Here is a 17,287-nt window from a genome sequence, read left to right as displayed (position 1 = left end):
ATCGTGTTGACGTCTTCATAGAAAAGAACCGACTCAAAAGAATCATTCACGAATTATAATGATTCAAAACTGAAAATGGAAAATTATTCCGCTGATTAATTAATAATTGTTTCACTAGCCTACTGAAAACCTATATGATTTAAACACTAGCCACTTACCAGCTAATTAAATCGTAATATTGGCTTGAGTTGAAAATATTGATTTTATTATTTTTTTATACAGTTTAGAAGCCATTAAAAACCATCGCGCTTTTTTAATGACCGTTGGAACCAGTAGTAAACAAACAACCACTATGGTCTCTAGGACTTCTGAAGATATAAAATATTGATTTTGTCCTAATGTCTTTAAAGCTCGACTTAATCTCTCTTTTTGATATCAATATCGTTAAACCATGTTTGCTTTGACGAGCATTAACTTCTGCACTATGTGCTCTTGACCAAGAGATGACGCTGTTTCTTAGCTGTCAGCTGACTTGAGTTGGAGGTGAGAATTGTTTACTACACAGGTGAGGTGTGTAATTTCAAACCTAGAAGATGCTGTCTAAAATTGTTGAACTTTAAATTGCTTTAAAATTATGCAAGAATAAGTATATCTGAAATGCATGTGAAATAGAATATTGTTAAAAGGAAAGAGTGGAGAAATGCTTGATCATCCCTCCCTCTGCTTGCACACGTGCATACTCAGAGAGTCTTTTCCAGATTATGCAAAAACAGATCTGCCAGAAATGGAGAGGACATGACGTGACATTTCCATTCAGTGACTCTGAGAGAGACCTCTACATAAGACCTGCCTCCTCATAAACCTGTGAACCAGGCAGATACACGGCAGTCCCAGCTCAACCCCTGCATCCCACCAGCTCTCCCTCTCTCTTTTTGCAGACAGCAACAGCGTCCTGTGATTTCTCCTGGTGCTCTGGACTTCCACTGACTGATCAAACTGTGAAAAAATCTCAACTGAGCCCACAGCCAATTGACTTACTAGAAAACCTGTGCAAGTTTCTGTCTCCTGGATTCAGGTAAGTAGAACATGGACACTATAGCAATAAGATAATTTTGTTTAAATGCATGCATGTACTTTATAGTGGACATAACATGGAAAATAAATAAAATGACAAAATGCATTTTACAATGGGGAAAAAATGAATAAATATAGAAAAACTTGTATGTAACAGTTTTATTTAAAAAGAGTACTACAAAAGTTGCATGCAGTATTCTTATATAGGATATAGTAAACATTAAACTTGACTTCATTGTGGACTTATAATGGGTTATAATTCAGTTGTTAAATAAATGCGTTGTCATATTAAACCTGACTCTGTTAAGACAACATTCTAAGACCTGGGAATGTTTTGCTTCAGTACAGTGTAAGATCCAGCGTGCACATTTCACAAGTATAGAAAAGTAACATAAAAATAAATTTAAACATGATGGTACATTCCTTGGATATATTTTGTCATTCCTATGGAAATATATAATTAACTTTTGCACATTTTAAGTTTCTAAGCAAATAAAAAAATCAAAAATGAAATAATTATGTATAAAGAAAACAAACAATTAGTGATATTTGGAGATTTTACTTCTCAACCTGATATATTTTGACAATGATAAAAATATTTGGATTTTAATTCCTACATTTTCTAATATAAACAGTGTTTGATGTAATTTTATTCCTGCTCTGCTTCTCGGAAACATTGAAGAAGTGAGATTTGCTTTATTTTATTGTAATTGCATGCACATTTTAAAACCTTGCAAATGAATGTATATACACTTTCTCTCTTTCAGTTTATCTTGCTTTTTTCATCTCTCACACTTTCAAGCCATGCTGAGAGAAGGATTGTGGGATATGGTGGTTGCCATGATGCTATGGGGCGTCTGGCTGCCCTCCTGTCTCGCCCAGACCACCTCACCATCTCAGGATGGAAACATAAAGTTTCGTTTGGCCGGATACCCCCGCAAGCACAACGAAGGGAGAGTGGAAGTGTTTTACGACGGAGAGTGGGGCACTATCTGTGATGACGACTTCACCTTGGCCAACGCTCATGTTCTCTGTCGCCATCTAGGGTTTGTGGAGGCACTAAGCTGGTCCCACAGTGCCAAGTATGGACCGGGCACTGGTTAGTTTAAAATTCTTATTAGCAACATGTAATTTTCATCTGAGTGCAGTTTAGGTATTGCATATTAGCACCTTAAAAGGAATCTAATGTACATATACAGTTAAAGTCAAAAGTGTTCAACTGCTCACAGATGCTTCAGACAAACACACAATGCATTAAGAGACGGCGGTGAAAACTTTTTGAATTTGAAGATCAGGGTCATTTTAATTTATATAGTCTTCTGGGAAACATGTAAGTATCTTCTGTAGCTTCTGAAGGGCAGAACTAAATGAAAAAAGTATGATATTTAGGTAAAATAAGAAAAATGTACACATCTTCATTCTGTTCAAAAGTTTACACCCCTGACTCTTAATGCATCGTTTTTCCTTCTGTAGCATCAATGAGCGTTTGAACCTTCTGTAATAGTTGCATATGAGTCCCTCAGCTGTCCTCAGTGTGAAAAGATGGATCTCAAAATCATACAATCATTGTATCAAGAGTATGTAAACTTTTGAACAGGGTCTTTTTTATAAATTCAAGTATTATTATTTCTTGTGGACTATATGTAAACGTCTTTTATGTGAAACATCTTATTCAGGTCAGTACTAAATAAAAAATAGCATGCATTTTGTATGATCCCTCTTATTTTGGTACAGTAATTAACATTTAGCAGATTCTGCAAGGTGTATACAAACTTTGACCTTAACAGTCCCTAAATGGTACATATTATTACCTTTTAAAAGAAATCCCCCCAGTTTATACCTTTTTTTCCGAGAGTGTATGAAAGTGCTGTTGTAAGCTGACCTGACTTGTCAAAAATCCATGTTCTTGCAGGTAAAATCTGGCTGGATAATGTAATTTGTGGAGGATCGGAAAACAGCATTGAGAAATGTGTGTCCCGTGGCTGGGGGAACAGCGACTGCACGCACCAGGAGGATGCAGGGGTGGTTTGTAAAGATGAGAGAATCCCAGGATTTGCAGACTCCAACATCATTGAGGTAGATGATCACCTTCATCCAATGCAATGCCGTCGATAAATAACATTGATGCCATTTCATAGAGTGTATTTTTGTCGGGCAGCTGGATGTTATCATCACCCTGGTTTCCTCAACAAGCCCCCCCCCCCCCCCCCCAAAAAAAAAAAAATTCTGTGTCAAATCAGCCAAATTTCCAAAACTAATAATCCACTATAAGTTTTCGACCACTGACAATGGGTAATATTCAACAATCTGGACATATCTCAGGGACTGAATGATGTAGGGACTTGAAAATAAACATTCCAAAAGAAAATGTATTAATAACTACAATCTAAAATCACATAACAATATCTTTAATACTTCTTGAGTTACAGGCACGGAAACATTGGAAACATTGGAATATTTATGGCACTCAGACAGCTATGTTCAATGCAGTTGTTTTGACAGAAGGAAACAAGATAGTTTCAACATTATCTGTCCTTCAGACATTCCTCTTTAAAAGAAAAGAAGTCTTTCCCGGAGCCATATTGAAATTCCAAAATGTTTGGAATCGAACCATACAGGGCCTTAAAAATGAAGATGCCAAAAGGAAAGTTTGTTGAAACCCAATACCTAAAAAGGGCATTAAGATATATTTAATAGTTTCAGGCATGCAAACTTTGGAGAAAAACTTGAAAAGTGTTGTTTCCCCATTTTTGAGTGGTCACCATTGGGACATAATGCAACAAAGATTGCTAAAGTCAACAGACCTACCGATCTCTGTGTAAAAATAAAATTATGGTGCTGCCATCTTTCTGAAGTCATTTTTAACCTCCTTGTAATTTGGCTCTGAATCTCAGGTGAAAATCAGACTCAGTAAATATTCGTCCGTGACATTTAATATTTTGGCTTTTATCATTTGGGTTTATCTTTCTTTAGAAAAAATATAAGCAAAATCAAAAATTTGAGCCGTGGACCTCTGATCAAGTTGACATGGAATGACCCAATCGAATTTTTTCAATGGCTTTTGGATTATTGTAGAAACCAAGGTCTTGGGACCAACAAAAGTTCATGATTCTTACACAGCTTTTATTTTATTTATGTAAACCTACATACACAAAGAAGCTTAATGTAGGCAATAAATAAACTATACTACAGTCACAACTCATTCAGTCTAGATAAAAAAAAAAAACATTTTCAATGAAAGTTTGAATTGAGTTTATCTGTTCTCAGAAACGTATGTTATCCTATTTCAACACTAGTTAGCAACTGACCTTTTTCAAGACAAATTAAGACTTTAAGAAACCACAAGGGTGTATTACTGATATATTTTGTGTCAGATTAAAAATGAAAATATCTTGAGTTTGTTTTAACCACAGGGCTTATTTCAGGCATTTAACCAAAAATCTATTCAAAAAAACCCTTTGACTTCAGGATAAAGGAACCAGAAGTGCTAAAATACTTGGGTTTTGGCCTACAAAATAACGGCATCCTTGTAGCACTCTATCACATCAAGTAACCATAATAATGTTGTAATGAAATCTGATTTAACAGACTCCACTGTATGTGCTGCTGTCAAATAACAAAACTATCTCAGCCATTTTACTGTTTTTTATTGTTGATGTGTTTTGCCTGTGGTTTTTCTCAAAACTGTTTGCTTACAAAAAAAAGATAAATATGAAAATGCTTACTGAGATTGAGAGGTGTTTAAAATCCTAAGGAGAAGTGGGCTGTTACTTTTAAAAGCAACAGTTTTTATGTCTTGGATCAGTAAACAACCACCCTGCACCACCCAGAACTGTATGACACCTTGTTTAAAATGCATTTATTTCTGACATTCATGCACTGCTTTTATCTCTTCACCTGTTTTATCCTACTTCATTTTTCATCTTCTCTCTCCATTTGACAGCCACTTTCCCTTTCCATGTTCTTTCTCTCCGTTCCTCATCCACATGCAAAGAATGAAGTCCACAGCTAATGTCACTCTGCTTCGACTGAAAGTCTTTGCTCTGTTGTAAATTAGTCTCTGATGAGCTGCTTGTGCACTGGAACCTCACCAGAAAAAGGAGACAGATGTAGAGATATGAGAGCTTGGAGAATTCGAGACTGAACAGCAGGAGAGAAGAGAAGAGAAGGAAGAGCTGAGTATGTGCAGAAGTGCCGCTGCTCAGTTTACGTGCCAAGTTTCTCTGTGTTCTTGTCCCGAAGGCAGAGGGAACACAGAGAACACGAGTGGGTGTCAGGCGAACCTCTGGCAACCTCTGCAGTGTGTGTGTTTCACTACAGATGTGTCAGACTTTACTGGAATGGTGCAAATGAATGATTTCACGTCCAAATTACAAAGTACAAATGTTTTTCATAACACAGATTGACAAGAAGAATGTTCTTCTCAAAGAACTTTATAATTAGCATACTATTTGGTTCAAAGAAATGCCAATTTTTTGGGGCTGTTTTCAGTTATCTAACTCCTAGTGCAGGCATGTGACATAACCACACACACACAGCCAGAAACACGTGCAGATGGAATAAACAAATAGACAAAAGAATTGTCGGAGCACCAGATTCACTATTTAACATTCAGTCTCTGGCATTGTTTCAACTGTCTGCATCTTTGTGCAATGAGTATTCACACATGCAGATGTTTAAAAAAGATTTTCTGGGGGGGAAAAAATAGTGAGTGGTACAATTGCATGCAAAACTCACTACCTCACTTTTTTTGCATATTGCTATGGGGTTTGCTATAAGTTTTTCTGGTTGGTTGCTGGGTGGTTGTTTACTGATAATCTTGTCTCTATAGATGACTCGGTTTTCAACTTAATTGTAAAAAATTTGGTCCACTTATCACTTATAAAAGTACTAACTTGCTGGTCGATTATTCACATTCAAAATAAAAGTTTTATATTTTGAAAATATTTACATGTATATATTTATATTCATATAATTTATATTATATAAATACATTTAATATGTAAACGTAACATTTTTCTTCAATAAATACAAGCATGTGCGTGTATTTATATATGTAATAAATATACACAGTACACACACATATGTTATGAACACAAAAACTTGTATTTTGGATGCGATTAATCACGATCTGACATATATTGTAAAGCTTCATTGTTAAACACTTCGCTTATGTATATGAATTTCTTTGAATTTGTATTGAATTGCAATTCTGCTTCCTTTAATTCAGATTCGAATTGTAATTCTAGATCCTGTTTTTGACATCAATTCAAATTCAATTCAAATTCAAGAATTGAATTGGAATTTAGGAGTCATTCTCAATTCAATTCTGAATTGTGCACAAGCCTGCTTGAGACCTCTATAACCCTCCACCTCCCCAGCTCCACCTGTGTAGATCTGCTACAGGTTATTTTTCAAGCTATTTGTGCACCAGTAGCATGTCTTAAATACTCACAGCACTGTATCGGCGTACGTATTGACAGTAGCAAGTTCTTGTACTTGCTTCACAGCAGCAGCAATAATCTACAACATCAGCGTAGCAGATAAATTCCGCCAAGACCAAACACATTAACATGAGGCAAAGAGACAGGCTTGTTCATGAAAAACTCATCGAATACTGCATGAAATTGAATTAGGAGATTGTAGCTGACTTCTTAAACATATCCTAGGCTTATTATAATCATCAGAAAGACATACTAGATGAGTTCTTCACCACAGACATGCACGTACATACTGATGTCAAATCCAATTAACCTGTTCTGCATATATGTTTTAGATGCAGGTGGATGAAAACCGAATGGAGAAGATTCGTCTGCGTCCACTCCCAGGTCATGCCGGCCGTATGCCTGTGATGGAGGGAGTGATAGAGGTGAAGTTTAAGGAGGGATGGGGTCACATCTGCAACAATGGCTGGACCATCAAGAACTCTCGTGTGGTGTGTGGCATGATGGGATTCCCTTCACCGAGAACTATGGGAAAGAAGCCAAGCAGGTAAATAACATTTAGTTTAGGTTGTCCAAAAAAACTGCTTTGCCTGTTTCGCAGTGTGACGGGGCATTGTCAAGCTGATTGGGAGATGCTTGCAGGGAAGGTACCACATGTTGATGAAATAGGGTTTTGATAAACGTGCATGCACCCTACCATGTATCTGTATAAGAGGCCCAACTCCTGCTGCAGAAAACATCTCCCAAACCATGACACTTCCTCCACATTTCACTGACCCAAATAAATCATAGACCAGTTCTTCTCTGTCCACACAATATGCTCCTCAGCAAAGGTGAGCTTAGCCTTTTGATTCTTTCTTCTGATGAGTGGCTTGGTCACTGCAGAGTGTGCTTTCAGTTCGACTATTCTTAAACATGCTGAGATGGATCCTTACCCTGTTCAGCACTGAACTGGCAAGCAATTCAAGCTACAGTGTTGAACTGATTCCCCATTGAGAGTCTCTGAATTATTCCGTCTTCTCGTGGATTGCCTCACATGGACGACCAGCCTTTTTGAAGGACTTGAATGAATTAGTGTCATTGTAAAGCTGCAATATTGAAGAAATCTCAGATTTGGAATGACCAACTTCTCTTGCAGTGGATGAAAGGGTCATCCCTTTGGTCTTCATCTTGACAACCTCCTGTCACAGGGTTTCAGTCACCTTAGAGCGGCCCACCATCTTGCAATCTTAGTGGAAATTGGAGGAATGCTGCCAGTTAAATAGGGTTTGTCATATAATTAAGGAAATTAGCACCAGGTGCCAGATTAATACCAAAAAATTGTAGGTATCTGTAAGTGTTCTCTGATTTTGATCAGAGCTCTTTTTCAAATATCTAATTTAAGTTTTTATACTGTGCTTCAGAATAGAATTAATTTATGAAATATGCCTAAAAACTGCCCTTCTACTATTGTTCAAACAACTTCTCAAACAGGGTGCTTATGGTATCTTTCCTTATATTAAATACCACTTGATATTTTCTTATATAATTCAATGTTTTTTGGGGTAGTTTCAGGTATTTTATAGCTGTAAACCAAAATAAATATTGTGTTTCACAACAGTTGAAGCCAGATTGCGATCAAAACAGTCTTTTAAAAGCATCTTGGTTTGAATTCCTCGAAGCTGACTGTCTAATTTGTGGCTGGCTGGCTTCCTCTAAATTATCATTTGTCTGTGTGATCTAGACTATTTTGGATTCTTAGGGGACGTTATTGTGTATTTCTTATGTATATGTTATTTGAAACCTATTTTTATGTTTGCATTTAGCCAAAGCATCCATTCAACAGATTGAATGTGTATTGTCTTCTTGTCTTTTTACTGCAAAGCCACATAGATAGTTTTCCTTGAAGCTCATGCACCATTAAGAAGATGCATAGTTACTGCATGTGTTCAGGCACTCTTAAAAAGATGGAAAGTGTCTCTATTTCATGAACTTCTGCCAATAAATCATTATAGATCAACCTACACTTCCCATGCTGCGGCCAAAAAGACTTTTGCAAGAATCCGCTTATGCAAGTCAGCAAATGCACACACACATATTCTGATGGATAAATGAAGTGTCAGAGAATGATTCATTTTTGCAGAGCCCAGTGTTTCGTGGGGTCATATGGATGATGTTGTTCTGCTGGCCATCCGTACAGCAGTTTCTGTGCATTGTCGCATGAAGTAATGACAAATGTTTACAAAGTCCTGAAGAAAGTGAAATCAATCCCATGTGTGGCCACTGGGCCGCTGGCCAACGTGTTTTTAACTGTGTGAGGGATGTGGAAGTTATATCATTGTGCCAGTGAAGAATGTACCATATGGATCAGGGAGGGCCTGATGGGAATTCCATACTTTGTTTTAGTCTCTCTGATTTTATCTGATTTAATATCATAGTGATATGTACTGAGTAATAATTTATAATTTGATGTGATCCTGCGCCATTTGTACTGCAAACCAGGCTGTAACCACCATTTTTTTTATAGAATTATACAGTGCCTTGCAAAAGTAATCATACCCTTTCAAATTTTTTTCACGTTTTATGTTGCTGCTTTATGTTAAACTGCTTTAAATTACCTTTTTTCCACATTAATCTACACTCCATACACCATTATGACAAAGCAAAAACAGAACTGTCACAACTTTGTAAATGTATTAAAAATAAAACAACTGAAATAAGTGCATTGCATAAGTATTCAAACCCTTAACTCAGTACTTAGCTGAAGCACATTTGTAGCATTATGTCTTTTTGGGTATAATGCAACAACCTTTGCACATCATAATTTGGCAATTATCTGCCATTTTTCTCCTTAGCTCTTCACCTATCAAGTCAAATGTTTGATTGGGTTCAAGCCCAGGCAGTGGCTGTGCCACTCAAGGAGCTGTCTATAAGCCGCTCTTGCTGTGTGTTCAGTCTGAGATTCTGAATTCTCTGGAGTGGGTTTTCATTAAGGCTATCTCAATATGTTTGTGCATTGAGCTTTTCTTCTACTCAGACGAGTCCCTCAGTCCTTGCCACTGAAAAACAGCTCCACAGCATGAGGCTGCTACCAGCTCACTTTACTTTTGGGATGGTACTCTGCAGGTGATGAGCAGAGCCTGGTTTCTTCCATACATGATGATTGGAACTGAGGTTCATCAGACCAGAGACTTGTTTCTCACAGTCTGAGGGTCGTTCAGGTGTTTATTTGGAAGATAGTGTGTTTTCATGTGTCTTCACTGAAGAGAGGATTGAGTCTTGCCACACTGCCATAAAGCCCAGATCAGTGGAGTGTTGCAGTAATGTTTGTTCTTCTGTAGGTTTCTCCCATCCCCACATATGATCATGGAGGTCAACTAGAGTGACCATCAGGTTCTTGGTCACCACTATAACCAAAGCCCTTCTCCATCAATTGCTCAGTTTGTCCAGGAGGCCAGCTCTAGGAAGAGTCCTGGTTATTTCAAACTTCTTCCATTAAGGGTAACGAAGACTACATGCTTCTGTGAACCTTCAAGGCAGCAGAATTTTTCTAAACTCTTCTCCCAATCTGTGACTTGATGCAGTCCTGTTTCTGAGCTCTACAGACATTTTTTTTTACCTCAGGGCTTGATTTTTGGTCTGATATGCATTTTCAGCTGTTAGACCTTTTATTAAGATGTGTGTGCCTTTAACTTCACTCTAATAGTAGCATCTACAAGCAATATGAATGCTCCTGGGCTCAATTTGAACTGTCCCAGATTAGGGTATGAATACTTATGCAATGGAGATATATAACAGAATGTGGTGAGACAAGGATCATTTTGCAATGTTTTCAACATATTATGCACAAATTCACTTATACACATATGCCTGTTTTAAAATAAAAATATTATTTGCAAATAGTTCAGATTGATTACAAATCTATTAAAATCCTTTATTGAATGAATTCCTTTAAACAAAAAGGCCAAACACCTTAGTAACCACATAGCAACGCTCTGGCAACTACCCATAAATAAACACCCCAGCTTGTGGCGGCAGATTTTTGATGATGGTGTAATAAGGCTGAATGTGATTACATTGCTTTGTTCTGCTTTGCTTGTACGGCTTCTCTCCTCCATCTGCACTGGAACAATCATCCACATCTGAACTCTGTGACACTTACTCCGATTCACAGCAGATGGTGAAATGTAAGCAGCCTGTGACAGAAAAACAGGCCAGAATCTGAGAATTCACGTGTGCATCTTGATTGTTTGCGAGAATAGCTATGATTTCCACCAATGAGCTCTCTTTGTGTGTATTAAACTGAATGAGTGACTCATACCTCCTTAGACATGAGCTCAAGTCCTCAGCATGCTGAAGTTAAGCTCCAAAAACACACTCCTGCTAGCTGTTCTTCATTCTGACTGTTGAAAAATCTTCTCTTGACAGAAAGCCATTTTATTTACACTTAACGTCGCATAATATTAAAGTCTACCGGCTGACTAAACAGAAGTAATCTTCAGTGGATAAAAAAGCTACCATTTATCTTTTCCATTGCTTTCAAATGATTGTAGGCTCAGACAATTTACTGAAAGGAAATGTGTAAAATACTGTACTTCTCTTCATCTCTGTAATTATGACATTCATATCAGGTTTTGTGCCATAAGTGCTTGGCTAGCTTACTCTGCACATTTAGAAGACTGTGGATGAAATTAAATACAAAAGCCTGATTTTACAATTTATAGAGACTAAAGGCACACCTAAAATCTCTGAATCAAAGTCAGTGTTCAAAAAATATTATATTTTACTTGTTTATGCCACTTGGTTTTATATTTTGTTATGAAATGACATTCAGACATTTTTAAGTGTCTAAATACTTTTTGGGGCCAATGCACATAGATCTTATTCTCCAATATTTTACTTAATTTTTTATTTTGTCATTTAATTGGACAGATAGCTGTGCTCTGGAAAGAATATGTAACGCACACACATGCATGAGCGGAAAGTATCCTCTCTCTCAGGAGTGTGTTAAAACCTCAGTGACTCAGAGACCTCATACTGCCACTCAGTACAGTAATATTACTCAATACCAGACTTCTCATGGTCCTGTCATCGCCTGCGTGAGAGTCTAGAACGTGTCATAAACCAGGCAAACCAATGTAAAAGTCTAGCTTTTCATAAAGCAAATACTGCAGCGTGCGTGAGCTAGACATGCTAGGCGAGTGAATCTCTGGAAAGCTGCTAAGAACATGTCTGGATCATATTTCACCAGATAATAGAAAGAAATAAGAGATTATCTTTTGCAAGAAAGTTAACCCATTTAGGACCAATAAAGCACCCCAAGCTCAAAAAAAAAAAAAAAAAAAAACGTATTTCCGTCTTGACAGCTCTCAGAGAGTTTAGGATGGTAGTTTACATGGCAATGTTAATGTGTTTGGTCTTGGTGGAATAGATCTGCTATGCTGCTGCTGCACATATAACATATATAAAATAACCTAAGTATACAGTTTAAGTCAAAAGGTTACAAAATTTTAATTATTTTACCAAAAACTTTACCAAAACAAGAGGGATCATACAAAATGCATGTTATTTTTTATTTAGTACTGACCTGTTTTTTGTTTAGTCATAGTTGTGATGAGTCCCTTGTTTGTCCTGAACAGTTAAACTGCCTGCTGTTCTTCAGAAATCGTTCAGGTCCAACACATTTTTTGTTTTTTAGCATTTTTGTGTATTTGAACCCTTTCTAACAATGACTGGATGATTTTTGAGACCCATCTTTTCACACTGAAGACAACTGAGGGACTCATTTGCAACTATTACAGAAGGTTCAAATGCTCACTGATGCTTCAGAAGAAAAAAAAAAACAATGCATTAAGAGGGTGTAAACTTTTGAACATGAAGCTGTGTATATTTTTTCTTATTTTGCCTAAATATTATATTTACAGAAGATACTTACATGTTTCCCAGAAGACAAAATATGTTAAATTTACCCTGATCTTCAAATTCTAAAAGTTTTCACCCCCCAGCTTTTAATGTGTGGTTTTCCCTTCTGTAGCATCAATGAGTGTGTGAACTTTCTGTAATAGAGTCCCTCAGTTGTCTTCAGTGTGAAAAGATGAATATCAAAATCACACAGTCATTGTTGGAAAGGGTTCAAATACACAAAAATGCGGAAAAAACTAAAAATTTGTGAAACCTAAAGGATTTCTGAAAAACAGTGGGCAGTTTAACAGGAGAAACAAGGGACTCATGAACAACTATCACTAAACAAAAAAAACAGCTGTGGATCATTCAGGCAACAACACAGTATTAAGAATCAAGTGTATGTAAACTTTTGAACAGGGTAATTTTTTTATGAATTCAGTACTAAATAAAAAATAAAATGCTTTTTGTATGATCAATCTTATTTTGGTAAAATAATTAACATTTTGCAGATTTTGAAAGGTGTATGTAAATGTTTGACTTCACCTCATAGCAGATCTATACAGGTAGAGCTGGGGAAGGTGGAAGGTTTCTGAAGTGCACTGAAACTGCTACAGCAAACACTAACCAAGTATCTGAATGTTGAGCAGCAAGCTCATTGGCTGCTGCTGCGAAAGAAACCAATCAGCTGTGCCATGTGAATAATGATGAGATTACATCAGATTCAGTTACAACCTATTGGCCTGCGCCATCTTGATCTCAGTTTTCACGAATTATTAGGCAGCACAACTGTTTTCAACATTGATAATAATCAGAAATGTTTCTTGAGCAGAAAATTAGCACAGAACAATTTCTGAAGGATCATTGACACTGAAGACTGGAGTAATGATGCTGAAAATTCAGCATTGCATCACATGGCAAGGCCTTTAGTGGAAAAGCAATGTCAGCATGCACTATTTGCTCAGACTGGACTGAACAATATTTCTCAGCAAGCTGATAAAATGTGAGGCATCCATCATGCTTTCTGTTCGGGTTCTTTTTCTGAGCATTGCAAAGTTCAGAATTCATCTTATGGTGTATTATACTGAATGCGGTATATAATAAATTGCTGTTATTGTTGCCTTGCACATACAACTGTAATTATTCTTTCCACAGAATGCGACTGAAATAAATTCTTATTGTTTTGATTGGTTGGTTTGTGTTTCTCCAGTCTCCAGAGTGTGTACAGGATCCACTCAGTGGCCTGCACAGGAAATGAGGCCCATCTTTCAGTATGCGATATGGAGTTCAATAAGGCAAACTCTAGCGCCTCCTGTCCCGATGGAGGAGCTGCTGTTGTCAGCTGTGTGCCTGGGCCGCTGTTCACACAGGGCAGAGCTCACAGAGCCAAGCTGCATCCAATGGTGATCAGATAAAGCTCACTTTAAGAACTGATTCCTAATCATTAGGATTTATAACAACACCTATTCAAAGAACACCTGCATTATGGCCTCCATTGACCATACTCCTTCTCATTCTCCAGTCTCAGGTGCGTCTGAAGGGCGGGGCAAAGACAGGTGAGGGTCGTGTGGAGGTCCTGAAGGGGAGTGAGTGGGGTACGGTGTGTGACGACCACTGGAACCTGCAGTCTGCCAGTGTGGTGTGTAGGGAGCTGGGCTTCGGCACCGCTAAAGAGGCTCTGACCGGAGCAAGAATGGGCCAAGGTAGGCTTCCATATAACTAATAGATAGATAGATAGATACAATTGAAGAATCTGCAAAATGTTTATTATTTTACCAAAATAAGAGGGATCATGCAAAATGTGTTGTTGTTTATTTAGTTCTGACCTGAACAAGATATTTCACATAAAAGATGTTTACATATATTCCACAGGAGAAGAAAAATAGCTGAATTTATTAATACTTGATTCTTAATATTGTGTTGTTATCTGAATAATCCACAGCTGTATTTTTTTTTTAGTTTAGTAAAAGTTGTTTATGAGTTCCTTGTTTCTCCTTAACAGTTAAACTGCCTGCTGTTCTTCAGAAAAATCCTTCAGGTCCCACAAATCTTTTCCTTCAGGTCCCACAAATCTTTTCCTTCAGGTCCCACAAATCCTTTTTTTTAATAGCATTTTTGTGTATTTTGAACCCTTTCCAACACTGACTGTATGATTTTGAGATCCATCTTTTGACACTAAGGACAACTGAGGGAGTCATATGCAACTATTACAGAAGGTTCAAACATTTCGATCTGTGTGCGGGGGTGGGGGGGTGCCTTTTTTAAATTAAAGATCAAGGTAAATGTAACTTATTTTGTCTTCTGGGAAACATGTGTCTTCTGTAGCTTCTGAAGGGTAGTACTAAATGAAAAAAACAAGATATTTAGACAAAATAAGAAAAATGTACACATCTTCATTCTGTTCAAAAATTTACACCCCTGGCTATTAATGCATTGCTTTTCCTTCTGGAGCATCAGTGAGCATTTGATCCTTCTGTAATAGTTGCATATGAGTCCCTCAGTTGTCCTCAGTGTGAAAAGATGGATCTCAAAATCATACACAAATACACAAAAATGCTGAAAAACCAAAGAATTTGTGGGACCTGAAGGATTTTTCTAAAGAACAGTAGGCAGTTTAACTGTTTAGGACAAACAAGGGACTCATGAACAACTATCACTAAACAAAAAAAAACACAGCTGTGGATCATTCAGGTAACAACACAGTTTTAAGAATCAAGTGTATGTAAACTTTTGAACGGGGTCATTTTTATAAATGAAACTATTATTTTCTCTTGTGGACTATATGTAAACTTTTTTTTTGTGAAAAATCTTATTTACGTCAGCACAAAATAAAATGAATTTTGATGATACACTTAATTACATTTCTGACTAATAGATTGATAGACAGATACACTCCACTATTCAAAGCCTGTTATCTCTTGTCCACAGGTATGGGTCCCATCTACATGAATGAAATTCAGTGTCGTGGTGATGAGAAGAGTCTGTGGGACTGTCCACATAAGAGCATCACTGCTGAAGACTGCAAACACATGGAGGATGCATCCGTCATCTGCAACATCCCCTACATGGGCTTTGAGAAATCGGTCAGACACATACATGATAACTCTACTGTTAAAGTAAACTATAATGTGCTCTGAGAAAAAACTGCCTCAAATCTGCTTTTAACTATTAATATAATTAAACGTTATAAACGTTTTCTTAGCTTAGCTTTAAAAACTAACAATGCTTTTCAAGGCTGGTCTAAACTAAAGCATTGCTCCACCGAAATCTGTAAAGTCGCTTAAAACGAGCATGCATTTATTCAAATAGCTGATGCAATGCATGGTAAAGTCAAGTTCTCACAGCCCTAGATCTGCACTGCTTATCAAGTTAAATGATCAAAGTCAAGGTCCTTAAGTCCTTTAATTCCTTCTCATGCTTGCTCTGTAACCCATCACAGATTCGCCTGACAGGGGGTCGAACGCGGTTGGAAGGGAGAGTTGAGCTGCTGCTTTCTACAGGCAGTGGGGTGAGGGACTGGGGTTTGGTCTGCGGGGATGGATGGACGTCTCGGGAGGCCATGGTAGTGTGCAGACAGCTGGGGTTGGGACATGCCAGCAGTGGCCTGAGAGTAAGATAACCGCTGTATAACATAGAACACATGCACACACCTATGATAGATAGTTCAGGTCAGAGGAGTTGCCAGAAACCGCATCTCAAGTAATATATAAAAAACTGCATTTACAGAGATCAAAGCTACAGAGACACAGAGCAATCAGATTGAAATGTGTCACGGTAAGGAGAAGCTAAACAGACAGACGGTTAGGCAGGAAGGCGGACAGACAGGCAGTTTGTTGCAGGGGTTTTCAAAATCTGAAAATTATGTTTTTAAACAGTTCCAACAGATCAAGTGGTGACTGCATGCTTTGGCATATTTTTTAATCTGCAGTGCATTAGTAATAAGTAGACCCAGACGAAATCTGCACACTTTCCACATTTTCTGTGCTGATTATGTAGGAAAATATGGAAAAAATCTTTACGATTGGTGAGTGTTTTCTGTGGAACTTTATGTGGGCGCAAATTCTGTGCAGGCTTTGAATTCACAAGATTGCCGAATGAGCTTAACATCTGAAAAGAAAAGGTTGCTTCTTGCCAGTAGTAAAGGAAGGTAGGTTGATAGAAAAATTCAAATCCATGAAAACTATTTTGTGTTATGTAATTAGGCATAAAAGTTAGTGCTTTGCACATCTGATGTGTGGCTATTAGCAGTGATAAGATTTGTTTCTTCATGCACAGGTTTGTATGGAAGTCTGTTTCTGCCACTGAATAAAAAATAAAGAAGGTAATTGTACGGTGGCCGACAGAGGCCAACGCGCTGCAAACAAGAAAACACATGCAAACAGAAAAAAACTACAACAAATTAAGAAAACATCTTCATCAGTTTGACAACACAGGCGCTGCAAATCCTCGCAACGCAAACACAAATACGGAAACGCGCTGCAAATCCTCACAACACAACCAAACTCAGAAACGCGCTGCGAACACACGAGGGCGCTGCAAACTAACAAACGCGCTGCATATAGCTCGGTCCACAACGGAAATGTTTCAGGGGGACCTCAAAAAGTGACGAACTCATCTGGGACCTGATTATTTATATCACTATATTACCTGATTATTTATATCACTATCACCTTTAAGTGATACTATACTATCACTAAAAGGTGATAGTTCACCGATAACACCTCTGCTCTGACCAACAGCCACTGAAAAAATAATCAGGTCCCAGATGGGTTCGTCACTTTTTGAGGTCCCCCTGAAACATTTCCGTTGTGGTCCGTGCTATATGCAGCGCGTTCGTGTGTTCGCAGCGCCTTCGTGTGTTCGCAGCGCGTTTCTGAGTTTGGTTGTGTTGTGAGAATTTGCAGCGCGTTTCCGTATTTGTGTTTGCGTTGCGAGGATTTGCAGCGCCT

The 17,287-nt window shown here is 37.7% G+C and overlaps 1 protein-coding gene across 1 annotated transcript in view; it reads left to right on the top strand.

The window, feature by feature from the left end:
- The first annotated feature begins 732 nt into the window (after nucleotides 1-732).
- The window catches only part of loxl3a (lysyl oxidase-like 3a), a 33,649-nt gene continuing 17,094 nt past the window's right edge, over nucleotides 733-17,287 (top strand). Inside the window, exons 1-8 of the mRNA XM_073820711.1 lie at nucleotides 733-1,015; nucleotides 1,782-2,113; nucleotides 2,927-3,090; nucleotides 6,791-7,005; nucleotides 13,549-13,741; nucleotides 13,861-14,041; nucleotides 15,267-15,421; nucleotides 15,778-15,948. Of these exons, the coding sequence (XP_073676812.1) occupies nucleotides 1,819-2,113; nucleotides 2,927-3,090; nucleotides 6,791-7,005; nucleotides 13,549-13,741; nucleotides 13,861-14,041; nucleotides 15,267-15,421; nucleotides 15,778-15,948 (1,374 nt within the window). The 5' untranslated portion in view covers nucleotides 733-1,015; nucleotides 1,782-1,818. The remainder of the gene's footprint in view (nucleotides 1,016-1,781; nucleotides 2,114-2,926; nucleotides 3,091-6,790; nucleotides 7,006-13,548; nucleotides 13,742-13,860; nucleotides 14,042-15,266; nucleotides 15,422-15,777; nucleotides 15,949-17,287) is intronic.

The sequence above is a fragment of the Garra rufa genome, chromosome 16 (assembly GCF_049309525.1).
Source record: "Garra rufa chromosome 16, GarRuf1.0, whole genome shotgun sequence".
Taxonomy (NCBI): domain Eukaryota; kingdom Metazoa; phylum Chordata; class Actinopteri; order Cypriniformes; family Cyprinidae; genus Garra; species Garra rufa.
This window is presented reverse-complemented; position numbering and strand designations above follow the sequence as displayed.